General features: G+C 37.1%; 1 protein-coding gene across 6 annotated transcripts in view; it reads left to right on the top strand.

The window, feature by feature from the left end:
* CDK14 (cyclin dependent kinase 14) overlaps positions 1-27,634 on the top strand; it is a 689,971-nt gene that overhangs the window by 574,828 nt on the left and 87,509 nt on the right. For all 6 annotated transcript variants that reach the window (XM_074379395.1, XM_074379396.1, XM_010345161.3 and 3 more), the window contains one exon: positions 22,159-22,298. In XM_074379395.1, the coding sequence (XP_074235496.1) occupies positions 22,159-22,298 (140 nt within the window). The remainder of the gene's footprint in view (positions 1-22,158; positions 22,299-27,634) is intronic.

Consider the following 27,634-nt stretch of genomic DNA (forward strand, 5'->3'; position numbering starts at 1 on the left):
TTTTTTATATGAGTTCACTCATGACCTCAATCATTTTTATTTCATGTTTTGTTTTGTTCCCCAACCCGCACGTTAATTATAAATCCTCCAATGAGGTTTCTCCTACCAAAAGGTTTTCAGGGATGTACTCTAATTTGGTAAAGAATATTGCAGTCCTATGGGACTCTTTTTACTCCATCTAGTAAGGTCAGTTTAGTTTTTTACACGTATAATGGTGGGGAAGAAGTGACAATAGTGCAGTATGAAGTATCACCGGCTACACTTGTTCACGGCACACATCTGTGCCTCACAGCACGCCAGAATGCTTTGTCTGCATCATCTCAGTGAATCCTGAAAACAACTCAAAATTTTTTACTGATAGGAACATCTAAGTTTATTTTAGAAATTTTATTTTACTGTCTTCAGTTATTTTGTAGTCTCAAGAGCAGATCTATAAATACGTCTCATTTGCCATTTTTATACAAAACAGAGCTGAGACTAAAGTGAGGCATGTAATGTGCTCATGCTGGATTCAGAATTTAGGTAGTATGAAAATCTCAGTGATCAAGATAACACTTTAATGCAATATTTCAAAAAGTCAAAAGATAGCTTCAGTGTCTTCTGTGCTCTCCATTAAACTACCCTTCATTAGCACCCAACCCCACATCCACAACCCACTCCTTCATAAACACCAATACTGGTGAGGTTGTATAAAAATGAGCCCATTCATAGTGCTGAGGTCCCTGTAAGCTGGTAAACAGTGTGGAAAACAATATGGAAACATGTGTTAGAGGCCAGAAGGATATCATGGCGCATTCAAGAAATTTAATTTAACATTATCTAGATGCTCTGGATGTCTGGGAATGCTAAGTTTCTGCTCTCATAGAACTTACCTTCTAGAGTAGCAAGGACGATAAAAATAAACAGTACAATCTCAGAGAGTGCTAAGTAAGTACATGAAGACAATAGAATAGGGCGGTGTGATGAAAAGGAAGAGCAGGGGCAGGCTGCAAGCGTATGAAAGCTGGGATTTTCACTTTTCGCCAAGTTCCATGTCTTTAGCACCTATAACAGAGCCTGTCACGCAGTAGGCACTCAATCCAAATTTGTTGAAGAATGAAAGTGCCCGGTGGTGAGAGTATAGTGAATGTGGGGAGAGTGAGAGGAGAGGAGACTGGCGAGTGAAAGCAGAGGCCAAAGAATGGCCCTGCAGGCCAGAGTTTGGGGTTTTGTTTTACTTCCAACAGGAAACCTGAGGAATTACATTTTTAACCTAGCGATTTCACTCGTTAGTATTTCTCCGGAGGAAATAGATAAACCAAGTAAAAACCGAGTTGCCCCCAAATTCTCATTATCGTATTGTAGTTTAAATTTTTTTAAAAGACTTGGTATCAACTTAACCAAGATTAAGGGAATGGGGAAAGGTTTTAACAAATCATGATTCGGGAACTCAGTGGAATATTATGCAAAGTTAGGATATTATGTATTAAGATTTTAAAGAACAGAGGAAGTCTTCCCTATGTTTCCTGAAAAAAAAAGATAAATAAAAATATATGCATACTAACATAGTACTATAAAAAGTCTGTGAACTGTTACTAACATGCAATATGCAAGATGAAAATAGGGTAGTTATGAGAGGGTAGTAGAATTTTGGGTGGTTATTTTTCTACTTTCCCAAAGTTATCTTTAATATTGTCACATTATTTTAATAACAAAATATGTTGTTTAATTTGTGTAGTTTCTGTTTAGGGTGATGACAGGAAATATTGTGATAGTCTCACAATATTATGAATATAATTAATGCCACTGAATTGTACACTTAAAATGATTAAAATGGCAAACTTTCAGATATATATATATATATATATATATATATATATAAAACCACAATTCACCACCACCACCAACAGCCACAACAAAAAACAGATGTCTTCTATAATCATCATCGTGGCTAGCAGCCTCCAAGGTGGCTCCCAGCAATCCCACCTTCTGGTCTTCACACCCTTCTCACATCATCCCAGGGTTGGTCTTGGTGACCAATAGGATATGGCAGAAGTGATTGCACATTACTTCCAAGGTTAGGTTATAAAAGATTGCATCTCCTGTCTTGAACTCTGTCTCCTTCTATCTCTGATCACTGGTTCTGGCAAAGCCAGCCAGCAACATGTCATGTGCCCAGCCCTAGAGAGAGGCCCACATGTTAAGGAACTAAGACATCTTGCCAACAGCCATGTGAATGAATCACCTTAGAAGTAAATCCATCAGACCCAACTTCAAATGAGTACAACTCTGGCCATCGATTTGACTGCAACTTTGTCCCTGAATCAGAACTATCCAGTTAAGCTTCTTCCAGATTCCTGATCCTCGGAAACTATGAGATAATAAATATTGGTGGTGGTGGTGGTTGTTGTTTAAAAAAATAAAAAGAAAAGAAAATTCAAAAATTTTCATCTTGCTTTCATTACAGCTGTCCTCATGGGTATGTAATAGACACCAGCTGTTTTTTTTTTCCCTATATTTGAAGACTTGTTTTCTCCTCTTTTAATGGAAGTCTTTGGTGTAGCAAACCTTATGAATCACATTAAAAGGAGTGCTGTGTAGTAAAGTTAAATTTATTTATTTCCATCATGGCACCCCACAGTATCATGGTCACAAAGTTGAGTGTATCACTAGGCCTTGGCCTGACATGAGATGCCTATCACCATGTTTTTGTATATGGAGGAGATTCGTAAAACTAGCTACGTTATTAAGAGAATATTAAGTGGCAAAGTGCGAATCAAAGTAAACAGCCCAAGTAAAAGAAAAGTCTACACCCTCAACAGGATACAGCATTTGTAGATGTCTAAAATCTCATCACAAGAGGGAAAATGAAAAGCTAATATAACCTAAAAATTGACATGACTAAAATTCAGGTATCAAAAGGAAATTTTATCATAAAAAATATCTATTCAGTCCAGGTACAGTGGCTCACTCCTGTAATCCCCAGCACTTTGGGAGGCCAAGGCGGGTTGATCACCTGAAGTCAGGAGTTTGAGACCAGCCTAGGTAACATGGTGAAACTCTGTCTCTGCTAAAAATACAAAAATTAGTTGGGTGTGGTGTCAAGCACCTGTAATCCCAGCTGCTTGGGAGGCTGAGGCAGGAAAATTGCTTGAACCCAGAAGACAGAGGTTGCAGTGCGCCAAGATTGCGTCATTGCACTCCAGCCTGGGCAAAAGGAGCAAAACTCTGTCTCCAGAAAAAAATATATGTATTTAAAATTTTTTCAGTGATTAAAAAATACAAAGAATTAAAATTACAAATTTTCACGGTCCTCCATACATGGAGCTAATATATCTAATTGATTTTAAAAAATTGTATCTGGATTATACATTAATAAGATTTTTTTATATTTTAATATACATTTCAGGACTTTCTGAGTATTCTAGAATCATCATATCTTACTTTCATAATGACAAAAAAAAATAAGATACAAATGTGGCCTGTGGATGGAATGATACAGGGAAGCGAGCACCAGCATTTGAGGCACGTACAGACCCTGCTTCTCACTTGGTGTGTAACTGGGGCTACCTTGCTCCTCCTGTCTGAACCTCAGCTCCTTCATCTGCAAGGTGGAATAATGATGGTTACCTCATAGGCTGGGTGTGTAGGATAAGGGAGATCACATGTGGGAAAAAAATTGCTAGCACACAGTAAACCATAGGTTTCCTTCCCATTTATATATCTTCCCCCAGTATTTAGAACAAGGGTTCCATCTCCTGGCTGGCCATGTCTTCTGTGTAATGAGAAGAGATCAAATCATTCACCAGGTAGTTGATTCAGTGTACAGTCCAGAAGACACTGTGGGATAGAGAAGACAGACAGGAAACGTCTCATGGGAGTGGAAAGCAGTGAAAGGGATTTTGACGTTTCTTTCTTAGAGCACAGGGCCCATGTAAAGGATGCTCAAACTATTCAGCAGTCTTAATCCAATTCTTGCCTTAGACATAAGCCATTTCTCTTTATTTCATAATGAAAGTGTATATTTTCAGATTCCAGATGAAATATCATAAGATAAATAAGCTGAAATTAGAGTGCCCAGCAAATAGATTCTTCATTTGCTTTGAACTAAACTTTAATAACCCATGACCTCCGACCTAACTGAATATTCATTCATTTTGATATAAATGGGAGCCCTATTTTTTGGTGATTTTCTGCAGTTCTAACCATTTAATATATTTAATCTGCAAGATAATTTTTTTAAGAGATGAGGAAACATTATCTCTTCTATATCAACATAGAGTGTACACTATATATTGCCTTTAAGAAAAGTTCTTTTTTACACTTTCCTTATTATCTTGGATCATGTCCAATCTGTAAGGAAATAAAATATGAAGAAAGAGTTCTATGGAATGTTAACTGCTCTGCTATTTTTCTTCTTTTTATCATGGCCCAAGATTCACCAAAGTTGAGATAAATTCACCATGCCTTCTTTAAAAAGCGTAACAGTAAGGCATTCTTCCTGTAGGAGTCAGACTGTAAAAGGTGATTTCCTTTTACTCCGTTTGGTTTAAGCCTGTAAAAAGCATTAAGTGAAAAATCTGATATATTTGTTGGGGCATTTATTGCATCACTAAGTTATGCTTTCAGTTCTCAGTGAAAGGTTTATTGAGAACATAAACTTTGAAGAGGTTTGTTCAGGATTAAAGATATATTTTTTCTTCTCTTTTCACAAAATAATATCACACAAAATGATGCCTTTCAAGGGCTATTTTTAGCACTACTTATAGTCGAAGGATTTACCATTCCAAAACCTCCCTCTGATGATGAGATTTGTAACTTCTCTAGGGTTTCAGAAGAATGAAAGGCTAGGAAGCCACCATTTCTGTTAACTACATTTACCATAATGCAGATGCAGTTAAATTTTTTTATCAGAGCCTTTGATGGTGAAAATGTTTTTCACACTGTCTGCATAATTTGTACTAAATATTTATAACCACTCTATCTGAAACATAAGCCATCCCTAAATTTTTACCTAGATTGATTCTTTGGGTAAATGAAGATTTGTGTTTAAACTCCCATTCAATCTTTTCGCATTAAAAAAAATCTGTTTCAGTTGAAACCGTGCTTTAATCAACCACTTTGAATTCAGGAAAATCAGATAATCTTTATTCTCCAAGTAGTATAAATGTTAAAGGCGTCGTAGGCATATAACATTCACTAACAGTTTACCTTACTTCACTACTGATTTCCTAAAAACATTTTAAAAACTAGTGAAATCAGTGAAATAATAAGCTGCCTATAATCGATTTAAGCAAGTAATGGTGAGAAAAGGTCAATCTTCACAGCAGTCCTGTGAAGTAGGAGAGGGCTATTAACTTTATCGTGATGTGTATCCAGAAGTTGGAAAGGTCATGAGTTACCTAATGTCTTTCGGGTAACAGTGGGATTTCATACAGGGTGGGGTTATGTGGTTATGAAGGTCTAGTGCTTACAATAGATAGGATAGAACTGTAAATAAAATAATTGGGAAGCTGGAAATCAATTCTGTTGAATATACACATCTTTGGGTTTTGAGGCTATTCTATGACTGACTTGTGAGTTTAGACTTTTAAGTATTCTGCAAACCTTATTCTTCTGATTATAAAGGTCAGTTATTGCAAATGTATTTTTCTTCTATCAAGTCTTCCAGTCAGAGTATTGAAAAGTAATTTTTGGTGCCTCTTTTGCTATTTACTACTTTGTTGAAGTAAAATACTTAACAAAAATTATAAAATCATGTAGTCGCTGGTTCGCTATATCTAGGGATCTTTTCTAAAACATAACTGAGATACAAGTATAATGCCTGACATGTTTGTAATGTCCCATATATGAAAAATGTTATTAATGTTTGGTGATCTCTGACAAATCATAGGTTAATTTTTTAATTATGCTTTAATGTATGTAGAATTATAGTTTGAGTGCCCATGGGTTATAGTATTTTGTATAAATTTTTAAAAAGTAAAACTTCAAAACTGAAAACAATCACTGCCAGTAGGCACTAGAGAAGCATTACAAAAGGAAAGAAAGTAGAATCTCTGCAGTGTAGTGAAGCAGTTACCTACCTTACTCTCTCCTGTAGACAGTAGAATGGAAACATGATCTACTTTTGTAGGAGTTAAATGAAAATAAGTTTAAATACATGATGACTCTTGTTGAAAAGAATATAACAAGTTCATTTATATTAGTCTATGAATATTTTATGATAGTGTCTATATAGTGGATTTATGAAAGGTAAATATGAAAATAGCATCATATTAGTATTTAGGAAAGGCTGCCATAATTATGTCATAAGTTAACAAATTTTTAAAAGCAGATCACCCTTTCTTTAGTTTTGGAATGAACTTAAACATTTGAAGACATCTCTTTTTCCAGGAAGGGTAGAAAATAGTAATAAATAAAATCAAGGCTGGGGAATTTGGGGAAAATATCAAGCTAAGCTCTGAAATCCAAAGCAAGAATGCAATATTTTCCTTTTCCTGGCCCACTTTTAGCAGTTTAGAATAGCCTTAAGAATGTCAGTGCCAGCATTTTCAAAAACTTGATTCATTTCAGATCCTGCTGAGGGCTCTTCAACACTTTCTGTACTTTTCCATCAGGTAGAGTTGACTGCAAGGGCAACTATGTATTGAATAAGGGTTAGATCTGATGGGGAGACCTAGCAGTATGGATTCGTATGATTATTCATCTTGTTGATGTTAAGGCTGGACTCTCCCCATAGTCCTTATTTAGTATAGGACATGGATGTGTTAACAAGAATATAGAAAGAATAGTCTTTATCTCAATAAAGTTAAAAATTAAAGGAAAAGAGAGAAATATGGAAAAATACAATGTGTTCTTAAGGAAAACTTTAGGAATAATCCAATAACCCCTTTACCAACTGAATAATGTACAGCTAGCAGTAACTGTTCGGCATGGCATGCAGTGGACACTAAGATTTAAGTATCAAAAGTCTGGATACTCTCCACTTTGTAAGCATGACCCTTTGATCATCTGGATCAAATGAAATAATGCATGGGAAAGCATTTTGTGAATTGTAGAGCTGCCTACAAATAGCATTATTCTAATATGGCATTGGCCATCAAGTGAGCTGACCATTATGGGAATGAGTGTCTGTCAGAGAGATTGTGGCATTAAACAATTTCATTAGAATAAATGAATAAGAATTGAGCATTTTTTGATGTACTAAAACTGCACCCTATTTACAGAAACTAATATAAAAATGTTATCAGTTTATTGGGAGGGGAGGAATCTCATTAAATTATTTTTCACATTGAGTACAGTAACAAAGGAAGTCTCTGTATTAAAGAACTCTGTCTTTATTATTAATGTAACTGCAAGTCTTGCCTCTCATTTCATCACACAGCTCAGCACCTGGGGTTGAGAAGTGTATTGCACAGGGCTGAATCTTTTCTTATGTTAGTCTTTATTTTCCCCCAAGAGTTTATTCTAATGTCAGAGATTCAGTCATGTTCTGCTTGACCAATTCCTGATCCCTCCTTGCAAAATGAATAAATTTAAGCTGATAGTTGCTAACACTAAGTCATTTTTTGAATAACGAAAGCAGTGTTATGACCACAGTATTCCCTCTAAGACAAAAAGCTTTGGTAAGACGGGGTTACACGAGCATTTGAGCATTTTGATTTTGACGAAAGAAGACCGCTGTACCCAGCAGTTCTGTTCAGTAGTTAAGCAACACAGACAAACTTGTCTTTATTGGTGGGTGGACTTCTTCACAAATCATCCAGATCATTTTCAAGAGAGCAGATGTTGATTAATTCAATGACCAGTGCCCACATTGGCATCCTTGCAACAGAGAAATGTGCACTGTCAAATGAAGGGATCCAGACTCTGTGGCTTTGCTCTGTGAAGACTGTGACAGTACGTAAAGCATTAATATAGACCCTCTGCATCACTCACCCCAGGTTGGTTGCTCTACTTCCAACTCTATAAAAGAAATCACACTATTATGCTTCAGACATAGACCTAGAGTGAGTGTAATTGTATCCCATCACTATATAAAATGCAAGTGAGGAACATTCTAGAATGTTTTATTCCCATTTAAGCTTTCTATATGGAATTCTGTATCTCCACTGAATGGTCTAATATGTAAATCACACCTTCCATACCTTTATTCTTTACATACAGCTTTCATGAGCAAAACATTAATAAATTCCAGTGGAGTTTTATAGAGATTTAGAAGCCATCTTTGGGAACAAAATGTAACTTGCCTTAGTTGTTATACAAGCAGGTGTATCACTGGTTTTAGAGGGAGTCTTTTAGAACTACAGTGTTTAAAAAAAACAAAAACCCTAAATCAAAAAAAACAAGCATGCAGTCCTAGTTTATAAGTTAACTTTAAAAAGACGAGGATCGATGTTCTTCCCACTTCAAAAAAAAACAAAAAACAAAAAGCAAACAAAGTAAATTACATCCTCCAGGGGATGTATAGTTTGAAGAGGTTCTTTAAGGACCAGATAGAACATAGATGTTTTTGCTCAAAAATGACTGTCAACTTTCTAAATTTTTGTTTCTCAGGTAAGGTGAAACCTCTGTAGATAAAACCATCAATATACTTAGTACTCAAGCAAACATTAAATCATTCAGCAGATTGTTCTCCACATTGTATAGAAATGCTGCCTTCCTTCCAGGTGAACACTGTAGCTAACGCCTCTAATTCCAGCACTTTGGGAGGCTGAGGTGGGCATAACACCTGAGGTCAGGAGTTCCAGACCAGCCTGGCCAACATGGTGAAACCTTGTCTCTACAAAAAATACAAAAATTCGCCAGGTGTGGTGGTGTGCACCTATAATCCCAGCTACCCAGGAGGCTGAGGCAGAAGACTCACTGGAACCTGGGAGGCAGAGGCCACAGTGAGCTGTGATCATGCCACTGCACTCGAGCCTGGGCAACAGAGCAAGACTCTGTCTCAAAAAAAAAAAAAAAAAAAAAAAAAAAAGGCTACCTTCTAGGAGGTAGCCTTCTTCATCTTGCCACAACCAGTGGATCTCCTCTTTTTCTTTTCTGCACCACCATTTTTACTCTCCCCTTTCCATTCTATCTTTTCAACTTTGATGGCACTTTCTAGTCTAGCAGAGGACTCCAGATTTACTTTGCTCTTTGTTTTTAGGAAGGCTTAGAAACTTAGGTTCGATTTTGAAGAAGCATTAGCTGCAAGGTTGAATGGAGAGAAGTGAGAGGTAATGTTCGTTCCTTTCAATGGTGGCAGAGCAGGAAATTCTGGTAGGTTAGCCTTGGCAGGCCAGTATAGCCAGCTAACTCTCCCTGTCTCTAGTTCACAATCAGGGTCTTCCCAGATTGGAGGATATGTAACATTAGAGCTAGGAAAACAATTAAAGACAATCTATTCCATCTTCTTCATTTCTGAGTTACAAAAACTAACCTGTACAAGAAATAAGGAGAATATTCTGCTCTATATTCATGGTCTCAGACTGTTTTTTCACTACTCATGTTAACTTCTTTTATACATTTTTTTAATGCAGGGAGAATGAGAGAGAGAGAGAGAGAGAGAGAGAGGGAAAGATGGGAGAGTGGGGAGAGAGAGAGAGCACACACGTGTGTGTGTGTTGCATGGATAAGGACTAGAAAAATGGAGAAAATTCAGGCTGGGTACGGTAGCTCATGCCTGTAATTCCAGCACTTTGAGAGGCTGAGGCAGGTGGATCTTGAGGTCAGGAGATCAAGACCATCCTGGCCAAACATGGTGAAACCCCCATCTCTACTAAAAATACAAAAAAATAGCTGGATATGGTGGCACGTACCTATGCCCCAGCTACTCTGGAGGCTGAGGCAAGAGAATTGGTTGAACCTGGGAGGCAGAGGCTACAGTGAGCAGAGATCATGCCACTGCACTCCAGCCTGGGCAAAAGAGTGAGGCTCTGTCTCAAAAAAAAAAAAAATGCAGAAAATGTTTGATAAAAGGAACAGCTCTGGATTGCAGTTCCCAGTGAAATGCAGATGGTGAGTGATCACCACATTTCCAAATGAATTTTTGCTGCCCACAGACCAGGAGATTCCTGGGCAAAAAAGCACCAGGAGTCTCCAGCACAGCTGTCTCAGCTGGTGCAGCAGGTCTCTGCACAAAAACTCACACAAATCCAGGCGCCCTTTCAACTGGCAACTGGAATGCCTGGGAGATAGAGTTGCCCGTTCAACTGAAAAAAAAAGGGAGCTGAAACAGGGAGCCAGGTGATCTGGCTTGACCAGTCCCACCCCCACAAAGACCAGCAATATGAAACACTCTGGGATTGAGAGTTTCACAGCAAGCACAGCTGGACCCCAGACAGTCCAGCTCTATCGGGGGAAGGACGTCCGCCATTACCAAGGCAGTCTACCACTACCAAGACAGTTTGCCATTACTGAGGCAATCCGTCATTACCGAGGCATTCTGCCATTACAGAGACAGTCTGCCATTGCTGAGGCAGTCCGCCATTACTGAGGCAGACCACCATTACCCAAGCAGTTCCAAATATACCCCTATAAACAAAACTGCAAGAAAGTTCACACAGCAGCTGGGCAGAGCCCACAGCTCAGCAACACATCTGCTGGCAGACTGTTACTAGGCTACCTCCTTACTGGGCAGGGCATCTCTGAAAAAAGGCAGAAGCATGACAGGAACTTATAAATAAAGCCCAACCTTCACAGGACTGAGCACATGGGGAAAAAAGGCAGTTATGAGTTCCACTGCAGCAGACTTAAACGTACCTGCCCAGTAGCTCTGAAGGGAACAACAGAGTTCACAGCTCAGCACTTGAGCTCCTATAAAGGACAGACATCACCTCAAGCAGCTCCCCGACCCCTGTATATCCAGAGACACCTCATAAAGGAGAGCTCAGGCTGACATCTGGCAGGTATCCTTCTGGGACAAGGATAACAGAAGAAGAAACTAGCATCAACCCTTACTGTTCTTCAGCCCATGCAGGTGATTCCCAGGCAAGCAGGGTCTGGAGTGGACCTCCAGCAGTCCTACAGCAGAGGAGCCTCACTGTTAGAAGGAAAACTAAGAATCAGAAAGAAATAACTTCATCATCCACCAAAACGATGTCCAGAGACATCATCTGAAAGTGACCAACTACAAAGACCACAGGTAGATAAATCCACAAAGATGGGAAGAAACCAGTGCATAAAGGGTAAAAACACCCAACATTAGAATACTTCTTCTCCTCCAAGGGATCACAACTCCTCACCAGCAAGGGAACAAGGCTGGATGAAGAATGAGTCAGATGAATTGACAGAAACAGGCTTCAGAAGGTGGGTAATAACAAATTTCTCTGAGCTAAAAGAGCATGTTCTAACACAATGCAAAGAAACTAAGAACCTTGAAAAAAAATGACAAAATGCTAATGAGAATAAACAGCTTAGAGAAGAATATAATTGAATTGATGGAGTTGAAAAACACAAGATGAGAAGTTTGTGAAACATACACAAGTTTCAATAGCCAAATCAACCCCATTGTCTCAACCTAAAATCTGAAACTGATAAGCAACTTCAGCAAAGTCTCAGGATACAAAATCAATGTGCAAAAATCGCAAGCATTCCTGTACACCAATAACAGACTTAAAGAGAGCCAAATCAAGAATGAACTGTCATTCACAATTGCTACAAAGAGAATAAAATATTGAGGAATACAACTAGCAAAGGATGTAAAGGACCTCTTCGAGGAGAACTACAAACCACTGCTCAACAAAATAAGAGAGGACACAAACAGATGGAGAAATATTCCATGTTCATGGTTAGGAAGAATCAGTAGCATGAAAATGGCCATACTGCCCAAAGTAATTTATAGATTCAGTGCTATCCCCGTCAAACTACCAATGACCTTCTTCACAGAACTGGAAAAAACGCCTTAAACTTCACACGGAGCCAAAAGAGAGCCCACATAGCAAAGTCAATTCTAAGCAAGAAGAACAGAGCTGGAGGCATCATGCAACCTGACTTCAAACTATACTACTAGGCTACAGTAATCAAAACAGCATGGTATTGGTACCAAAACAGAGATGTAGACCAATGGAACAGAACAGAGGCCTCAGAGGTGACACCAGACATCTACAACCATCTGATCTTTGACCAACCTGACAAAAACAAGCAATGGGGAAAGGATTCCCTGTTTAATAAATGGTGTTGGGAAAACTGGCTAGCAATGTGCAGAAAGTAGAAACTGGACCTGTTCCTGACACCTTACACTAAAATTAACTCCAGATGGATTAAAAACTTAAACATATGATCTAACACCATAAAAACCCTAGAAGAAAACCTAGGAAAAACCATTCAGGACATAGGCATAGGCATATGCAAGGACTTCATGACTAAAACATGAAAAGCATCGGCAACAAAAGCCAAAATAGACAAATGGGACCCAATTAACTCCAGAGCTTCTGTACAGCAAAAGAAACAATCATTAGAGTGAACTGGCAACCAACAGAATGGGAAAAAATTTTTGCAATCCACCTCTCTGACAAAGGACTTATATCCAGAATCTACAAAGAACTGAAACAGATTTACAAGAAAAAAACAACCTCATTCAAAAGTGGGCCAAGGATAGGAACAGTTTTCAAAAGAAGACATATATGAGGCCAACAAACATATGAAAAAATGCTCATCATCACTTGTCATTAGAGAAATACAAATCAAAACTACATTGAGATACCATCTCACACCAGTTAGAATGGCTATCGTTAAATAATCTGGAGACAACAGATGCTGTAGAGGATGTGGAGAAATAGGAACACTTTTACATTGTTGGTGAGAGTGTAAATTAGTTCAACCATTGTGGAAGACAGTGTGGTGATTCCTCAAGGACCTAGAAATAGAAATTCCATTTGACCTAGCAATCCCATTACTGGGTGTATATCCAAAGGATTATAGATTGTTCTATTATAAAGACATATTCACACATATGTTCATTGCAGCACTGTTTACTATAGCAAAGACTTGGAACCAGCCCAAATGCCCATCAGTTATAGACTGGACAGGGAAAATCCATGGAATACTATGCAGCCATCAAAAATGATGAGTTTGTGTCCTTTGTAGGAACATGAATAAACCTGGAAACCATCATTCTCAGCAGACTGACACAAGAACAGAAAATCAAACACCGCATGTTCTCATTCATAGGTGGGTGTTGAACAATGAGAACACATGGACACAGGGAGGGGAGAATCACACACTGAGGTCTGTCAGGGGGGACTTGGGGAGGGACAATGGGACATAGGGAGTTAGGGAGGGATAACATGGTGAGTAATGCCAGATATAGGTGATGGGGAGGAAGGCAGCAAACCACATTGCCATGTATGTACCTATGCAACAATTCTGCATGTTCTTCACCAGAACCTAAAGTGCAGTATATATGTGAAGAGCAGCGTACTGTTATTTTCAACTGTATTAAAAATACTTGTTTTATAGTTAATCACAATGTTAGATTCTTATACCACACATACTCTGAATTCAGTAGGGACTGTTTATGTCTCATCATCCAGGTTTATAATTTTAAAATGCCTTAGTTTTTTAAAAAGAGTTTCCATGAACAACAAACATCCTTTTAAAAAGAATGTGGAATGAACATAACAGACTCTTGTCCCACATACCCTTCCAGATTTTTCTGACCTCTTGTGAACGCAGAGTCTCACTGAGTACACTCCCACCAACCTGATGGGCACAGGTCCATCAGCCTGAGGCAGATTCTCATTCAGTGACCTGGAATAGAATGCTGAAATTGATAGGAGGGCCTCACCAGTGGCAGAAGCATCTCTGGGAGGCTGGAACATCCCTTAAGGCATCATTGGGAATCCCCTCAAGACAAGGAAGTTCTAATTTCAGCCGCTCAGAGTGGGGTAACTCTCCATCCTTAATGCCTGAATATTCTTTGTGAAAAATCAGCAGTGTTCCATCTCTCTAAATGGCTCCATCTTCTGAATTTTTATTGTAGTCCCCCTGACCTGGCCCTCTCACATGTCCCAATGTTCATCCTTCTTGAACAAAATGTAGAACCATCCAAAAAGATTGTCGAGTTCCCTTTTGCTAACCTCTCTCACCTTTCCTCCAGCCTGTGTCAAATACTGATCAGTTTTCTGTTTATGTAATTTTGGCTTTTCCAGAATGTTGTATAAATGAAATTATATATCTATAAGAAGCCTCTTGCCTCTTCACTTAGGATAATGCATTTGAGATTCATTTAAACGTTATGTGGTGAAAAAAGTGTCAGCCTGAATCAAATTCAGATAACTAGTTTTTGAGACTAAATAGAAGTGACCTAACAGAGCTAGTTTTAAAAGAGAGAGATGGGGCAGGGAAAGAATACCAGCGAGAAAGACCTAGAAATTATAAGTGTAGGTGATTGTTTTGTGCCAGGGAGAAAGACTTAAAAATTATAGATGTAGATGACTTTATAGTAACTAATTAAATTTCAGGGATTATAAATACATGCCTACAGTGAAAAAATATTTACTACTCCTACTACTAAAAATCACCTAGAATGCTGGATAAAATACACCAAGCACATTATTTCAAATACACAGCTGAATCAAGAAGAAAATAAGTAAAATATCCAGAAAAATCAAGAATGAAGAAAGACAGGAAACCAGAAGGATAATCAAGTGCTAAAGTCGTAGCTGCCCTGAAGTTGTTCTCTAAAATAGAAACATGAAGCCTCTTGGGGAATCAGAAAACAAGGATTTAGGCCTGAGAAAGGTAGGGTATAGGAATTGAGATTCTCCACATAGAGTGGGGACCCTCAAAGCACATTAATGGGCTTTAGTAATGTAATTCAGCCCTAGTAATGGACTCAGGAATAACTGCTTCCAACAAAGAAAGGCTGCAGGGACAACTGTTGGTACCAGCCTTTACTCTAGATGGAGATGAAAAAGTCTGATCTGATAATTTCTACAGATTTAGGTTTAAATTTACACAACTTGCATGTTCTTGGAAGCCAACGGAAAGAACTTGAAGTTCTCATTTATTGGGAGGGCCCCAGGCCTTTTGACAGAAGTAAAATAAAATTCTTATGGAGAAACACATTCTTAGTCAAGTCCCCTCAGGTGTCCCATAGATTAACATTAGACAACCATGAGCTCACAATCCAAAATTGTAAAGCAAGTGAGGAAAAATGTTATTGCAAGTGAGGATCAGTAGCAAAAGCAACAAAATTGAACTCACTTCTCACCCAGCATTTTAGATATTGGGAGTTATAAGATGATCTATGTTTAAAATGTTGTAAAGAAATAAAAGATCACATTAAAAACTTAAGACACCATCAAAATTGAATAGGCAAATTTGTCATAGAATTGAAAAGACCTTACAAAAACAAAATGAACAGGGGAAATAGCATATTAGATGCAACTGATTAGAGAATTCATTGAACTGAAAGATGGCTCTGAAGTAATCGCCCAGAATGGAGAACAGAGGGACCAACAGATGGAAAACATGAAAGAGTAAAGACGTGGAAAATTTAATGAGATTGCATTGCATCCAAATTACAAAATGAGAGAAGAGATAGAATTGTGGAAAGATAATATTTGAGGGGTAATGCCTGGGATTCTTTTCTTGAATTGATGAACATGAAACTTCAAATTCAGGAAACACAATGAGTACCAAGCAGGTTAAATAAAAAGAAGACCTAACATTGCAATTGCAGAACCCTCAAGAGGCAGAGAAACCCTAAGAGGCAGAAACCACAGAAGCCTATGGAATAATCTCTCCAGAGAGTTAAGGGAAAATGTCTTGAGCCTGCATATAGAACTATTAAATATATACCCAGCCAACCTATTATCCTGTATGAAAACAAAACAGAATTTACCACCAAATGATGCTCATTGAAATAACTGCTGTCTTTTGTATTTCTGGTGCAAAAAAAGTAATCTGGGAAGGAATGTCTAAAACATGAGAAGAAAAGTGATTAAATAAATTAGTAAACATGGGTAAATAATAATAACATTAATAATAACAATGTCTAATATGTGTCCTTAAAAAGCATAGAAAATAGAAATAAAATATTAGGCAATAATAACATGATAGATGGGACTGTGTCATTAGAATAAAAGTATTCCATTATTCTTGTACACAAGAGTAAAAATAAAATTGAACTCCAAATATTAAGTTAAATAATTAGAGTTAAATATTAAAAAGTTAAGGAGGCATCACTTGGAGAACTGAGGGTGAAGATACAAAGTATGGAAATTTATTTTGATATCCTTGATGGTAAAATACACTAAGCCAACCTACCCCAAGAGAGGTCACTGACAGCTACAGGTTGGGCAGTTCTGTAATGTTCTTGGTTATGCATTTGCAAAGTTTCTAAAGGGCAGTGGAGATTATTACCAGGCATACAGCATGACTTCTGTGCAGGCAGGTGAACTATAGAAAGTCATTACTGTTCCACCACGCAGTTCCATGAGAGGGGTTAACTAGGACACAGGAGGATCAAATTAAAATCAGGAAAGCATTTTACAAGAGTTCTGACCTAGATGGGTAAACCTAGCGGAACTTCCTTTCTGTTGCTTCATTACTGGATTAAAGAATAGGTCTTGCTTTTCAGGAGATTCATTTCACGTCCTGTTACTCCCATCTTCATACTCAAAGCACTGAAGATTTGAAGTGTAGTATATTGAAGTAGACTTCAGTTATTTTTACATCACTTTTTACATCATTTCTGTATTCTTTATTCAAAATAATGTTTTAATTTTTAAATAATCCTATTGAGTGTTTTTTAACTAACATTACTGAAATGAATTGGTCAGGTCATATGAAGTCACACACAGGACATTCCAGTCGGTATGACCTTAAATGAATTTTAAAGGAACTTTAAAAATATGGTCTTACCCAATAGTGAGAATATGTGAAGCAACTTACAACATTGCACTTGTGAGAAAGGAGGAATCCAGGTTCTGAATAATGGTACTCTGCCATCTATCCAGCCTGTTGATGACTGGTTATGTTTTATAAAATGAACTTTCTTGGAGAGGCTAGTTGTATTAAATATTACTGTCATCAATGTTGCCAGTTTTGGGAGAGCTCTAGTGTTCGTTGCCCAAACATTAATTGAAAGTGGAATGAAATATGAAGATGCAGTAAAGTTCATAAGAAAAAAGTGAAATGGAAATGTTTTGAAGCAAGCAGTTTTTCTCTTTGGAGCAGTATTGTCCTACAATACAGCTGCACTTGTAAGACACCAGCAGTCAGAGAAACAACTCTTACAGTAAATAAAACCAGGTTACCTGATGCTGTTGCCTTGGAAATGGAACTTAAGACAGGACCCAGTTTATCAAACATATTAGCCAGCATGTAGGCTTCGTGAATGATAAGTCTAATGAAGCTTCCCCAAAAGTACTGATGAGCACTCTTACCAGGCCTCAAGCTTGACAAAATTGAAACCTCTGTGTTTGGATTATGATCAGCTTGTTTGGACACTCAGCAAAGGATGCTTATTTGGCAAGCGCAATGACTCACGACTATAATCCCAGCACCTTCTGAGGCTGAGGCAGGCAGATCACTTGAGATGAGGAGTTCGAGACCAGCCTGGCCAACATGGTGAAACCCTGCCTCTACTACAAATACAAAAATTAGCCAGGCATAATGGCATATGCCTGTACTCTCAGCTACTCTCAGGCTGAGGGATGAGAATCGCTTGAACCCAGGAGGCAGAGGTTGCAGTGAGCCAAGATCATGCCACTACCCTCCAGCCTGGGCAACAGAGTGAAACTCTGTCTCAAAAAAAAAAGAGGAAGAAGAAGAAGAAGAAGAAAGGAGAAGCTTGTTGTTCAGCCCTTAAAGCATGTTTATCATTAGTATGAGTTAACCTTTCCTGAAATCATGCAGTATTGAGTTATGTCTTGAAGTCTATTCACATTCTTGAATCTTATCAATATATAAGAAATATTGGGAAATATTTCAATATATATATTATCAATATATATTATCAATTGTATATAGATATATATAATTAATAATTATAATTAATAATATCAATTATTATATTATAATTATAATATAATTATAATAATTATAATTAATAATATCAATTATATTATCAATATATATTATCAATATATAAGAAATATATAAGAGATATTGGGTGCCAAAATATCCAGCACAATACTTGTATGTTTTTAATGTCATTCAGAATTAAAAACCGAGAACTGTGAACAACAGTCTAAGCCTTCTGTGATTTATTCCTTCAGTCATTTCGAACATTAATAGTGGGGCCTATATGGCTGTTTGCCTGCTACTATATGTTTATAGTTGTCACATTTAAAACAATGTACATCAGATTTGTGTAGCCATTGATTTTGTTGGCTTTCATCCAAATCGAATGACTATTTCTTAATGTCTTTTTATAAATCTCATTTTGTGCTCTTATGAAAACCTCCATTTTGAAAATAATAAACCTCTGGTTGAAAAGTTCATGTAAAGTCCACATTGCACAGAAGCACATATCTTTAATGTCTCCAGACCAAAAAAGTCTTAAAGTTAATTTAGTGTCTGCATTTGGGATGCAACTTAAAAGAGAGAATCTGAAGGAAGAACGGGAGAGCTATTAAGTATTTTTAGCAAAATGTGTTTGTCTTGTTCAGGACATATGTTCTTTAGTAAACATTTTTTAAGGTAGACATACCTTATGATTGTAGATGAAATAATTGTTAGTAATACAAATTTTTTAAATCTTATAATTTTTTTCCATATCTATTGGAAGTTGTTTACCAGCTGTTTTTGTTTGAAATGTGATTTTTGTCCATCTCTTTCCAACCCCTCTTGCGAAAAGAGAAGTTAACTTGTAGTAGTGAATTGAGCAGACATGTAATATTTTTTATGTCTTTTGAACTGTATAACTTAATATTTGCATACTTAATAATCTGTTTTATTATACAATCAATAAAAGGGTGATATATATATATAGATATCAGTTCAACCATGTACTTACACTGTCTGGATTGTGTGTTTCCAGTTTTGTGAGAGAAATAATATGTCAGTGTTCACCAGCTTTCAAAAACTTGTGAAAGCTTGAACACCTAAATTGATAATGAATGCAAAAAGGAAGAAGAAAAATTAAGAGAAATTACTAATTAATGGAAATAGAATGCATAACTTCTAGAAGTAATATTCCTAAAATAGTTCCATCTAAAATAAACTAATCCAAAAGAAGACAGGAAAAGAGAAAAAAGGTAAAGGAAAACAAAATAGGATGCAAAATTAATTTGGTAGCAGTAATTCTAAATATATCAATAATCACAAAATGTAAATGGACTAAACTTTCTCCATGAGAGACAGGGATTATTTAATTGGATAAACATTAAACCCAGCTAAATATTTATGAAAGCGACACCCTGATATTACGTGTATGAAACACTAAAAGCAAGCAGGTAACAAAAGATATGACAGGCAAATACTAAACAAAAGAAGCTGAGGTTATTATATTGTGTTAATGTGAAAATAAAATGAACTTTAGCCTAGAAAGCTTTATTAAAGAGCGTCATGACATAGGATTAAAGACTGAATTTACCAAGAAGAGTTAATAGTGCTAGACTGCTATGCATTTAATTACTCAGCCTAGTACTATAAAACAATAATTGATGGAATTACAAGGAAAGATTGAAAGAAATCTACCATCACAATGGGAGATTGAAAGAAATCTACCATCACAATGGGAGATTGAGAACCACCACCACCATTCTAACAATCTGATAAGGTACACTTATGACTTCAGATAAAACTTTGAATTAACATGTTATATATGATTTCCGAAAGTATCATGTCTTAACAACTTAGGTATACCCCCAAAAAAAGTTCTAGTAGTGACAAAGGCTCTGATGTTGAAAATGCATGTGGAGACTTAGAATAAAACTAAATTGTATATAACAATTAAATATTTCTATATTAACTGAATGTCACAAACAAAAATTTGATTATTGACAAAGTGTAGTCAATTTGGGGGGGAATGGGATTGTCTTATATTGATGAATTCCATATATGTGGCATAAACATTATATTTAAATATAGTCAACAATTTACTGCAGAAACAGGATACAACTACAAGTGTTTATGATTCTTCAAGATAGTGAAACCATGCTTCAGATGCGATTCATGGCTTTTTGGAACTGGAGGGACTGTAGATATAATGTGGTTCATGACTATTTTTCAATAGATGGGAAAACCAAGATCAAAAATAGTATGTGTTGCTTTGTATTTCCTGTATTTTACACTCTTGACTTATGAGTTAAGTACTTGTACACCAAGTATTGCAATCACCTTTCTCTTCTTGTATTTACATGCAGTGTAACCACATACAGTTTGGGTGATTAATAATAATATTCCTTTTTTCTTTTAATAAAAGTTATTTGTTTGAATATAGAAAAATAGTAACAGTATTAAGCCTGAAACTCAGATCTAGTCCTAATCTCATTGTTCTATCAAAACTATATAAAATTGATATGAACACACTGTTCACTGTAATTAACTATAAACTGTACATCAGTGTAAATACAACTTTTAACCATGAAGTCTATCTCAAACTTGGCATTTGATTTTTTAAAAATATGAATGAAAAGTTGTATGTGTGATAAAGTCTTAGGAAGAGGAAGGAATAATATGGATGGTCTGGGCCCTCTTAAAGGGGGAAAAATAACTGAAGAATTTTGAGAATGCTTTCTTTCTCTGTGGACAGATTTCTCTCTTCCAATGAGAGACAGTTAAAACCAATCCATTGATCCATTTTTCGTGAACAGTCATTACAGCAGCCAAACATTGAACCCATTTGTGAATCCTTCATATAAGAAGATTAAAGAGAGTCTCTTAGTTTGGATCTTTGTGGTAATATTTTTCTTTGCTTTTCCTTTTGCTACCCAAATTCATTACCTCCTCTTACTCACTCCTGACTACCTCCATCCCTAAGAATTTGAAATAAATACTGAAGAACTGCTTGAGGAGGTGAAGGAGAATATTGTTGGTCATTGAGGGAACGTGTTTTTTGGCTAATTGTGTGTTTAGTAGCTTCAAGGATTTTTAAAGAAATACCTACTGGACGGTGCAGCTCTCCCTCACCCACTTCTGGCTGCCTCTGAGAGTCACTGTACATATTGCAGTGGGTAGCAGAAACTGGATAATCCGTTGGGAAATGCTTTTAAAATAACCTGTGAGAGAAAGAGAGCATGGCATATGCAAACCACTTTCAAATCAATGTGTTCTGGATGGATTAGAATTTTCTCTCAACCTGCTACCCAAGTAATCCAGTGCCATCTCTGACTCCTGCTTGGCTTCTACCACTACAAAATAGCAACTGTTACGTTCTCAGACTATAATAAATACTAGTGCTAACAGTGCCTATGAAAGTGCCTGACACATGTTCAACTATCCACAAGTGGTAGCCATTATTTGGAATACTTTTATTATCATTATTATATTAATTATGCAGTCTTGATTGCTCTGAGTAGAGAAATAGAGGTTCTATGAAAAGCAAGGCTGGGCTGGACTGAGAAGTGCTGCTGCCCATTTGAAAGCTTATACCACATAAAACACTTTATTGTTAGGCTTTTTTTTTCTGTAATCTTGTGACACATATTTTCTATCTACTGTTGTTTTAAAGGTCATCTTGAATCGATTCAGCACATATCATCTAAACACATCCCCTTTGCTAACCTGTGTATTAATATTATGATAGTTGATATTTGACAGGGTACTGTTTCAATAATGTTATATTCAATGCCAGAAAATGTAAATTCTTAGAGGAAAAGAAACTTTAGTAACTGGAGAGTTTAATAACAGCTTAATTTTAATTCTCCTAGGTATTTGTTATTAATTTTCTATAAATATATCCAGATGTGTGTGTAGTACACAGGTCCTATGAACAAATTCTAGCAACTTTTTGATACGTTGTCTTCTGAAATTTTCTACCTCTGGACCTAGTTTTATCTTTTCTGAAAGTATCAATTCTTTACCTAAGTAGAAGTATTTTAAATCAATTGCACTGTGGTATCTAGTGTAAAAGTAAGTTTGAAGTAACAAATACTCTAAGAACCAACATGAATTTTGCTTCTGTTTATTTTTAGCAGGTCATTTGTTTTTCTAGCTAGGAATAAATTGAAATCCAGAAAAATTAGGTAAGCTTTAGTGGATTTTCTTGTTTGATCTGACTTCTCCTTTTGCTCATGTTTTTAGGCTCAGCTATGTGAACCATGCAGAGGATCTGGCCTCTAAGCTCCTACAGTGTTCCCCAAAGAACAGGCTATCGGCACAGGCTGCCTTGAGCCATGAGTATTTTAGTGACCTGCCCCCACGGCTATGGGAACTCACCGATAGTGAGTATGACAAATCTACAACATCCATTCCAAGCAGTCATCATTTTATTTTAGCATCTGTATGTAATATGTATACAGAGATTCACATATTTGTGTGTGCACAAACATAAGATAATGTGTGTTGGTATATTATTGCAGGGGTGTGTGTGTGTGTGTGTGTGTGTGTGTGTGTGTGTTTAGAGAGAGAGAGCAGAAGGGGGGCCATGTGTATATGTATTTAGTGGAATCCTGCCATTCATTTGCTAGCTTACCAGACAGAGGAAGAAAATGGATTCCTTTTTTGCTATCTCTACTCTGCAGTCTGCAGCTGTGCATCTTTGTATTTGATTATGTGTGTGTCCAAAAAAATGATCTGAGCAGTCATAAAGGAAAAGGAAAATATGATTTACATATTTAGTGCTTTATGCATGCAGTACTTTTTAACTGGCTGCAGTACACAGAGGAGAAAATGATTCATTTCTGTTTGGTTCTCAGAGACCATCTTGGTTGTAACAATAACGTTAAAAAGGGCTGCTATGCAGCGAGCTGAGGAACAGAGTTGGCAGTTGGCTAATGCACTGAATTGACATGTACAGACTGAAGACATGTAATTCATTTTAACTGCTAATGCTCTTGGTATTCATACAAACAGCTCTTCTCTGAATCTTTTAAAACAAAATACATTCCTGCGTGGGTTTGGTTTTGTTTTTATAAAAGTCTTCATATTTGTACAGCCTTTTAAAATTACATCTTAAATATTTGAGGGAAGATTTATGGCTGGGAGGATCTCAGATTTATTCCAAAGTGTGAAACAGAATTCTTGTGAAATTTCACAAAAACTATTGCTGTCAGAATATTTTTGTTCAATGGTGATATGTTCTTTCCGAAGAACAATTAGAGATATTTCTTCTATACTCTTTTCAGATTGCCTTAAAGATTAACATATTGCATATATGCATTAATATTTATAATGTGTTTATTAATCCTTGGTATATATCACTTATGGTAGACATAACGATTATTTCTTCCTTCTCTTAGATTTTAGACTTTTTTCACCCATCGTAATATTGGATGGCAATAACCCTTTATTTTAGAACTAAGTTCTAAGTGCAATTCCTCTTGGATATTTCTATCCTAAATCTTTTTTTGATATCCCACATTTATTTCTCATTACTTTGTTTAACCCTAAAGAGACTATAGATATATTAATCTACTACTCCCCTTATGCTTAGCAAATCCTCATTAACACTTCACATATTCCCAGCCCATATTTACTCAATACTCTGCCGCACTTCCTTTCTAAAGTCTACTAACTGTTACAATACCTATCCTAAATTTTTTTAAAATTAAAAACGAAATCCCTATGGGAAAATAATGAATTGGTGACACATCTTTCTATACTGAAAAAAAAAATGACACAAATAGGCCCACTAGTTTATGGCTCATCACACTCAAACATATGGTTTGTTTTTCCGTTTAGTGTAACTTGTAACTTGATATCATTTCTCCTTGGTGACATCTCAATCCCATCTGACTTGATGATTGAGTTTAAGCTAGGATTTTGATGGTCTATGAATTCTGAATTCTGTAGTAGTACTTTTCTGTTAATATGGACTTATTACCCACTTGCCACTTAGTTTATCAGCCAGTGGTTAAATCCAGTTTCTATCAGTGAGTAAATGCCTACACATTATCACTCGGCAGCAGACTGCCAAGGGAGACAGCCTCGTCCCCGTCATTAACAAGCACAATGTATGCAGAACACCAGAGGGGAATTAAAACCACAAAAAATACCTCAGGGTGGTATTTTTAATATGAGAATTTAATTTGTAATTTCACAGATTAAGAATTTTGGCTGCATTAATCCCTTTATCAGCTCACAGCAGGCTATTTGCAGAAGCATAACCATAAGGCGATATTCATTGGCAGAAACACGTCTTTGCATAACGTTAAACATCAGGAGCAGTGAAACCTTTTGAAGGGGGGAGAATAAAGATGAAAAATCATTATATTTTTAAAGCAAGATTCTACTAAATGCCTCCAGTAACAATTTTGAGTTACAGAAATGCTATTTCTGTGTCTAGAAGATAATCATTATGAAGCATAAATCCAGTTGCAAGAAAGGACAATCACAGTATTAAATACTACAGTCATTTCCATTTAGAACAACGTGGCTGTACTTGTAAACATGTTTACAAAACAGAATTCCCAGACTTTGGAGACTTTAGGAATTAGTTCCTTTAAGTGAAATGACTGGTTTGGATGAATTATTGTCTAGGTTAATCTGCAGACTATATTTAGAATTTTTTTTAATTTTTAGAAGTAAATTTCATGTTAGCATAGAGTCTTATACAAGTTCACCATCTGGCAAAGGCAGCAGTGGCAGCAGGGGCAGCAGCAGCACCTGTAATATCCTTACGTGCTGCTTTTTCAAGGAGATTTGGGAGGAGGTCCACCTGGAAAGAAGTGTTACAGAATCAATAAATGGATTGTCTTAGCAACCAAGCTGTAGTTTAGGAAACTTGCTGTCTTAGTTTGCTCAGACTGCAGTAACAAAATACCATAGACTGAGTGGCTTAAACAGAAGACATTTATTTGTGTTGGGGATGGGAGGTCCAAGATGAAAGTGCTAGCAGATTCGGTTCCTGGTAATGTCTTTCTTCTCAGCTTGAGAAGGGACACCTTGCTGTGTCTTCATAGGACGGAGAGAGCAGTCTCTCTTCCTCTTATTACGAAGCCATTAATCTCACCATGAGGGCCCCGCCCTTATGACTTCATCTAACCCTAATCCCTCTTAAGGCCCCATCTCCAAATACTATCACATTAGTGGTTAGGGCTTCAACATATGAATTTGAGTAGGGACACAATTCAGTCCATAGCACTCTGATTCTTAAAGATGGCTCACAGCACTTTCTAAAGAATTTCCACAAGAGGAAAACACTTACGGAAGCAGGAAGCAAAGTCAGGTTAAAAGGAGAAAATGGGAACAAAAATAAGTTACAAGTAGATTTGAGCCTTCTTGGCTATTGTAATGTATCAGACCCTGTGAGAAGGGCATCAAGTGTTGTTGGAGCCTGAGTAACACAGAGCCCTGGAGTCATTTCATGGTATCGTATAAAAATGAAATTATGGGCTTATGTCAGACACTTGCTTTGGAAGAATACATAATAATGTAATATCTTTCTTCATTGTACTATTCCTTAAAACCTCATCAGGTTACATAGTACCAAAATTTAGAGGTAATGTGTTAGTGTGCCACTGAAGCAGGAATTACAAAAGCACAACGCAAGAATAATGGTACAGTTATCTGGGGATCTGGCTGTTAAAGCTGGCTAATTCTGGTGGCACCCCGTCATTCTCCCTCTGTCCCAAAACCCCAACAGCTTTGCCCCACTTCTTCTCAAAGATTTAATTGCAGGGAAGTAAATGGAGGGCTGATTTAGAAGAAATTCATTACTTTTCCCAAATATACCATAGGGCATTCTCCTGCGTATACTATCAAGTTACATAAATAATTGAAGCTGAACTACCCTTGTCAAAGTAAATGAACAAAATACACTTCATAGCACAGAGTCCTTGATTTTATTACACTCATTTGCTAATTCACAAAACTCCAATTTAGTGAAAGAAGGCCAATAAATCGGTACAGTGTGAAGAGCACTGAACTGGGAATCAGACCACCTGGATTGCAGCTTTAGCTCCAATGTTAACTAGCCAGGGAACTTTGGACAAGTGCCTTAGTCTCTCTGGGCTTCCCAATTCTCATTTAAGGAGCAAATGAGATGGACACACTAGTCTCCAGGGACCTTTCTAGCTCTAGAGTTTGTAGGTTTTCCCACATTCCTGCACATGTTCTATCATCCTAAAATAGCATGATGCTCTTAATGTAGCTCTGTGCCATCTTTTTAAAACTAAAACCGGTGCAACCATTTCACATGTATTTGCTGCCTTCAGTTCCTAGACTTTCATGCTGTCTTGAATCATTTCCGACAAGGCTTTTGTGTCCACAACACCTGGTTTTAAAGTCTCTGTCCATTGGTCTTTTCCCAGCCTATTGCAGATTCAACACAATTGACCACCATCTCCTCCTACTAACACTTCCTTCACTTGGTTTCCGGGACACTGTTCTCTCATTGCTTTCCTGTAGTTTAGAAAACTAAAGTCTCCTCTTCATACTCCTTTGCTGATTTCTCCTTATTTGCCAGACCTTTTACATTAGAGTGTCCTGGGGGCTGAATCCTCAGATCTGTCTATCTACATGGACTCCCTAGAGCCTAGGTGATTTCATCCCATCTGATGATTTAAATATCATCTATACACTGACAGTTTTCAGATTTCTGTCTCCAGTCCTGTCTTCCCTGATTCCACTTGCATATCCAACTGACTCTCAACATTTTCAGCTGGCCGTCTAGTAGGCCTCTCACACTTAACCTATCCAAAACTGAACTTGTCCTTTCCCTCAAACTTGCTCCTTCTCTAGTCTTACCCTTGTCAATAAATAGCAGCATCATTCTTCCAGCTGATGGAAGTTATCCCTGAGTTTATCTTATTTTTTATTGCACTCCACGTTCAGTTCCTCCACAGACCCTGTTGTTGCTACCTTCACAGTATATCCAGGATCAGGCCACTCCTCACTTCACTGCTATCAGTCACTCACCTGCCCCAAGTCACTTACCATCTTTCACCCATGTATTTACAGTCACCTCCTAACTGGTTTCCCTGCTTCTCTTCTTGCCTCCTTAAAGTCAGCTCTTGCTGTTTCCTTTTATGATTTGTGCTTGCTCTCCCTCTAGACATGCATGGCTTGCCCTGTTACCTCATTTGGGTCTCTCCATCAATGTCCCTTATCAAGTGAGACTTCAGTGACCTCCTTCCACTCTAAAACTTCCAGTTTCTCTTCCCTACTTTATTTTTCTTCATAACATTTACCACTATCTCATATATTACATCTGTTTGGCTGTTTATTGTCTGTTTCCCCTACTGGACTCTATAAGAACAGGGATATCCTTTCATTCTGATTTATTTACTGCAGGATTCTGAAATTTCCAGAACAGTGTGGGGCTCAATAAATATTTGTCCAATGAATGAAAGAAAGGCACAAAGGAATGGCAAAAATATCTTGTTCCCCAATCTAATTTCATTATTCTAGATCAGAGAAATGTGGGAGATAGTCTAAGCTGTGGATTTGAGGGAAAGACAGACTGTCCTATCATATGTTTGCTTATGTGCATAAATGTGTTTGTTTGACCACCTGGCATTTCCAAATCAAAACCTACCATGCATGATGTTCAATGTTCCTGGCATCCAAACTTGCATCTCAGTCTCCTGCTTTTTAAAAGATGATTATAAATCATGTC

Source organism: Saimiri boliviensis, chromosome 10, assembly GCF_048565385.1.
Source record: "Saimiri boliviensis isolate mSaiBol1 chromosome 10, mSaiBol1.pri, whole genome shotgun sequence".
Taxonomy (NCBI): Eukaryota; Metazoa; Chordata; class Mammalia; order Primates; family Cebidae; genus Saimiri; species Saimiri boliviensis.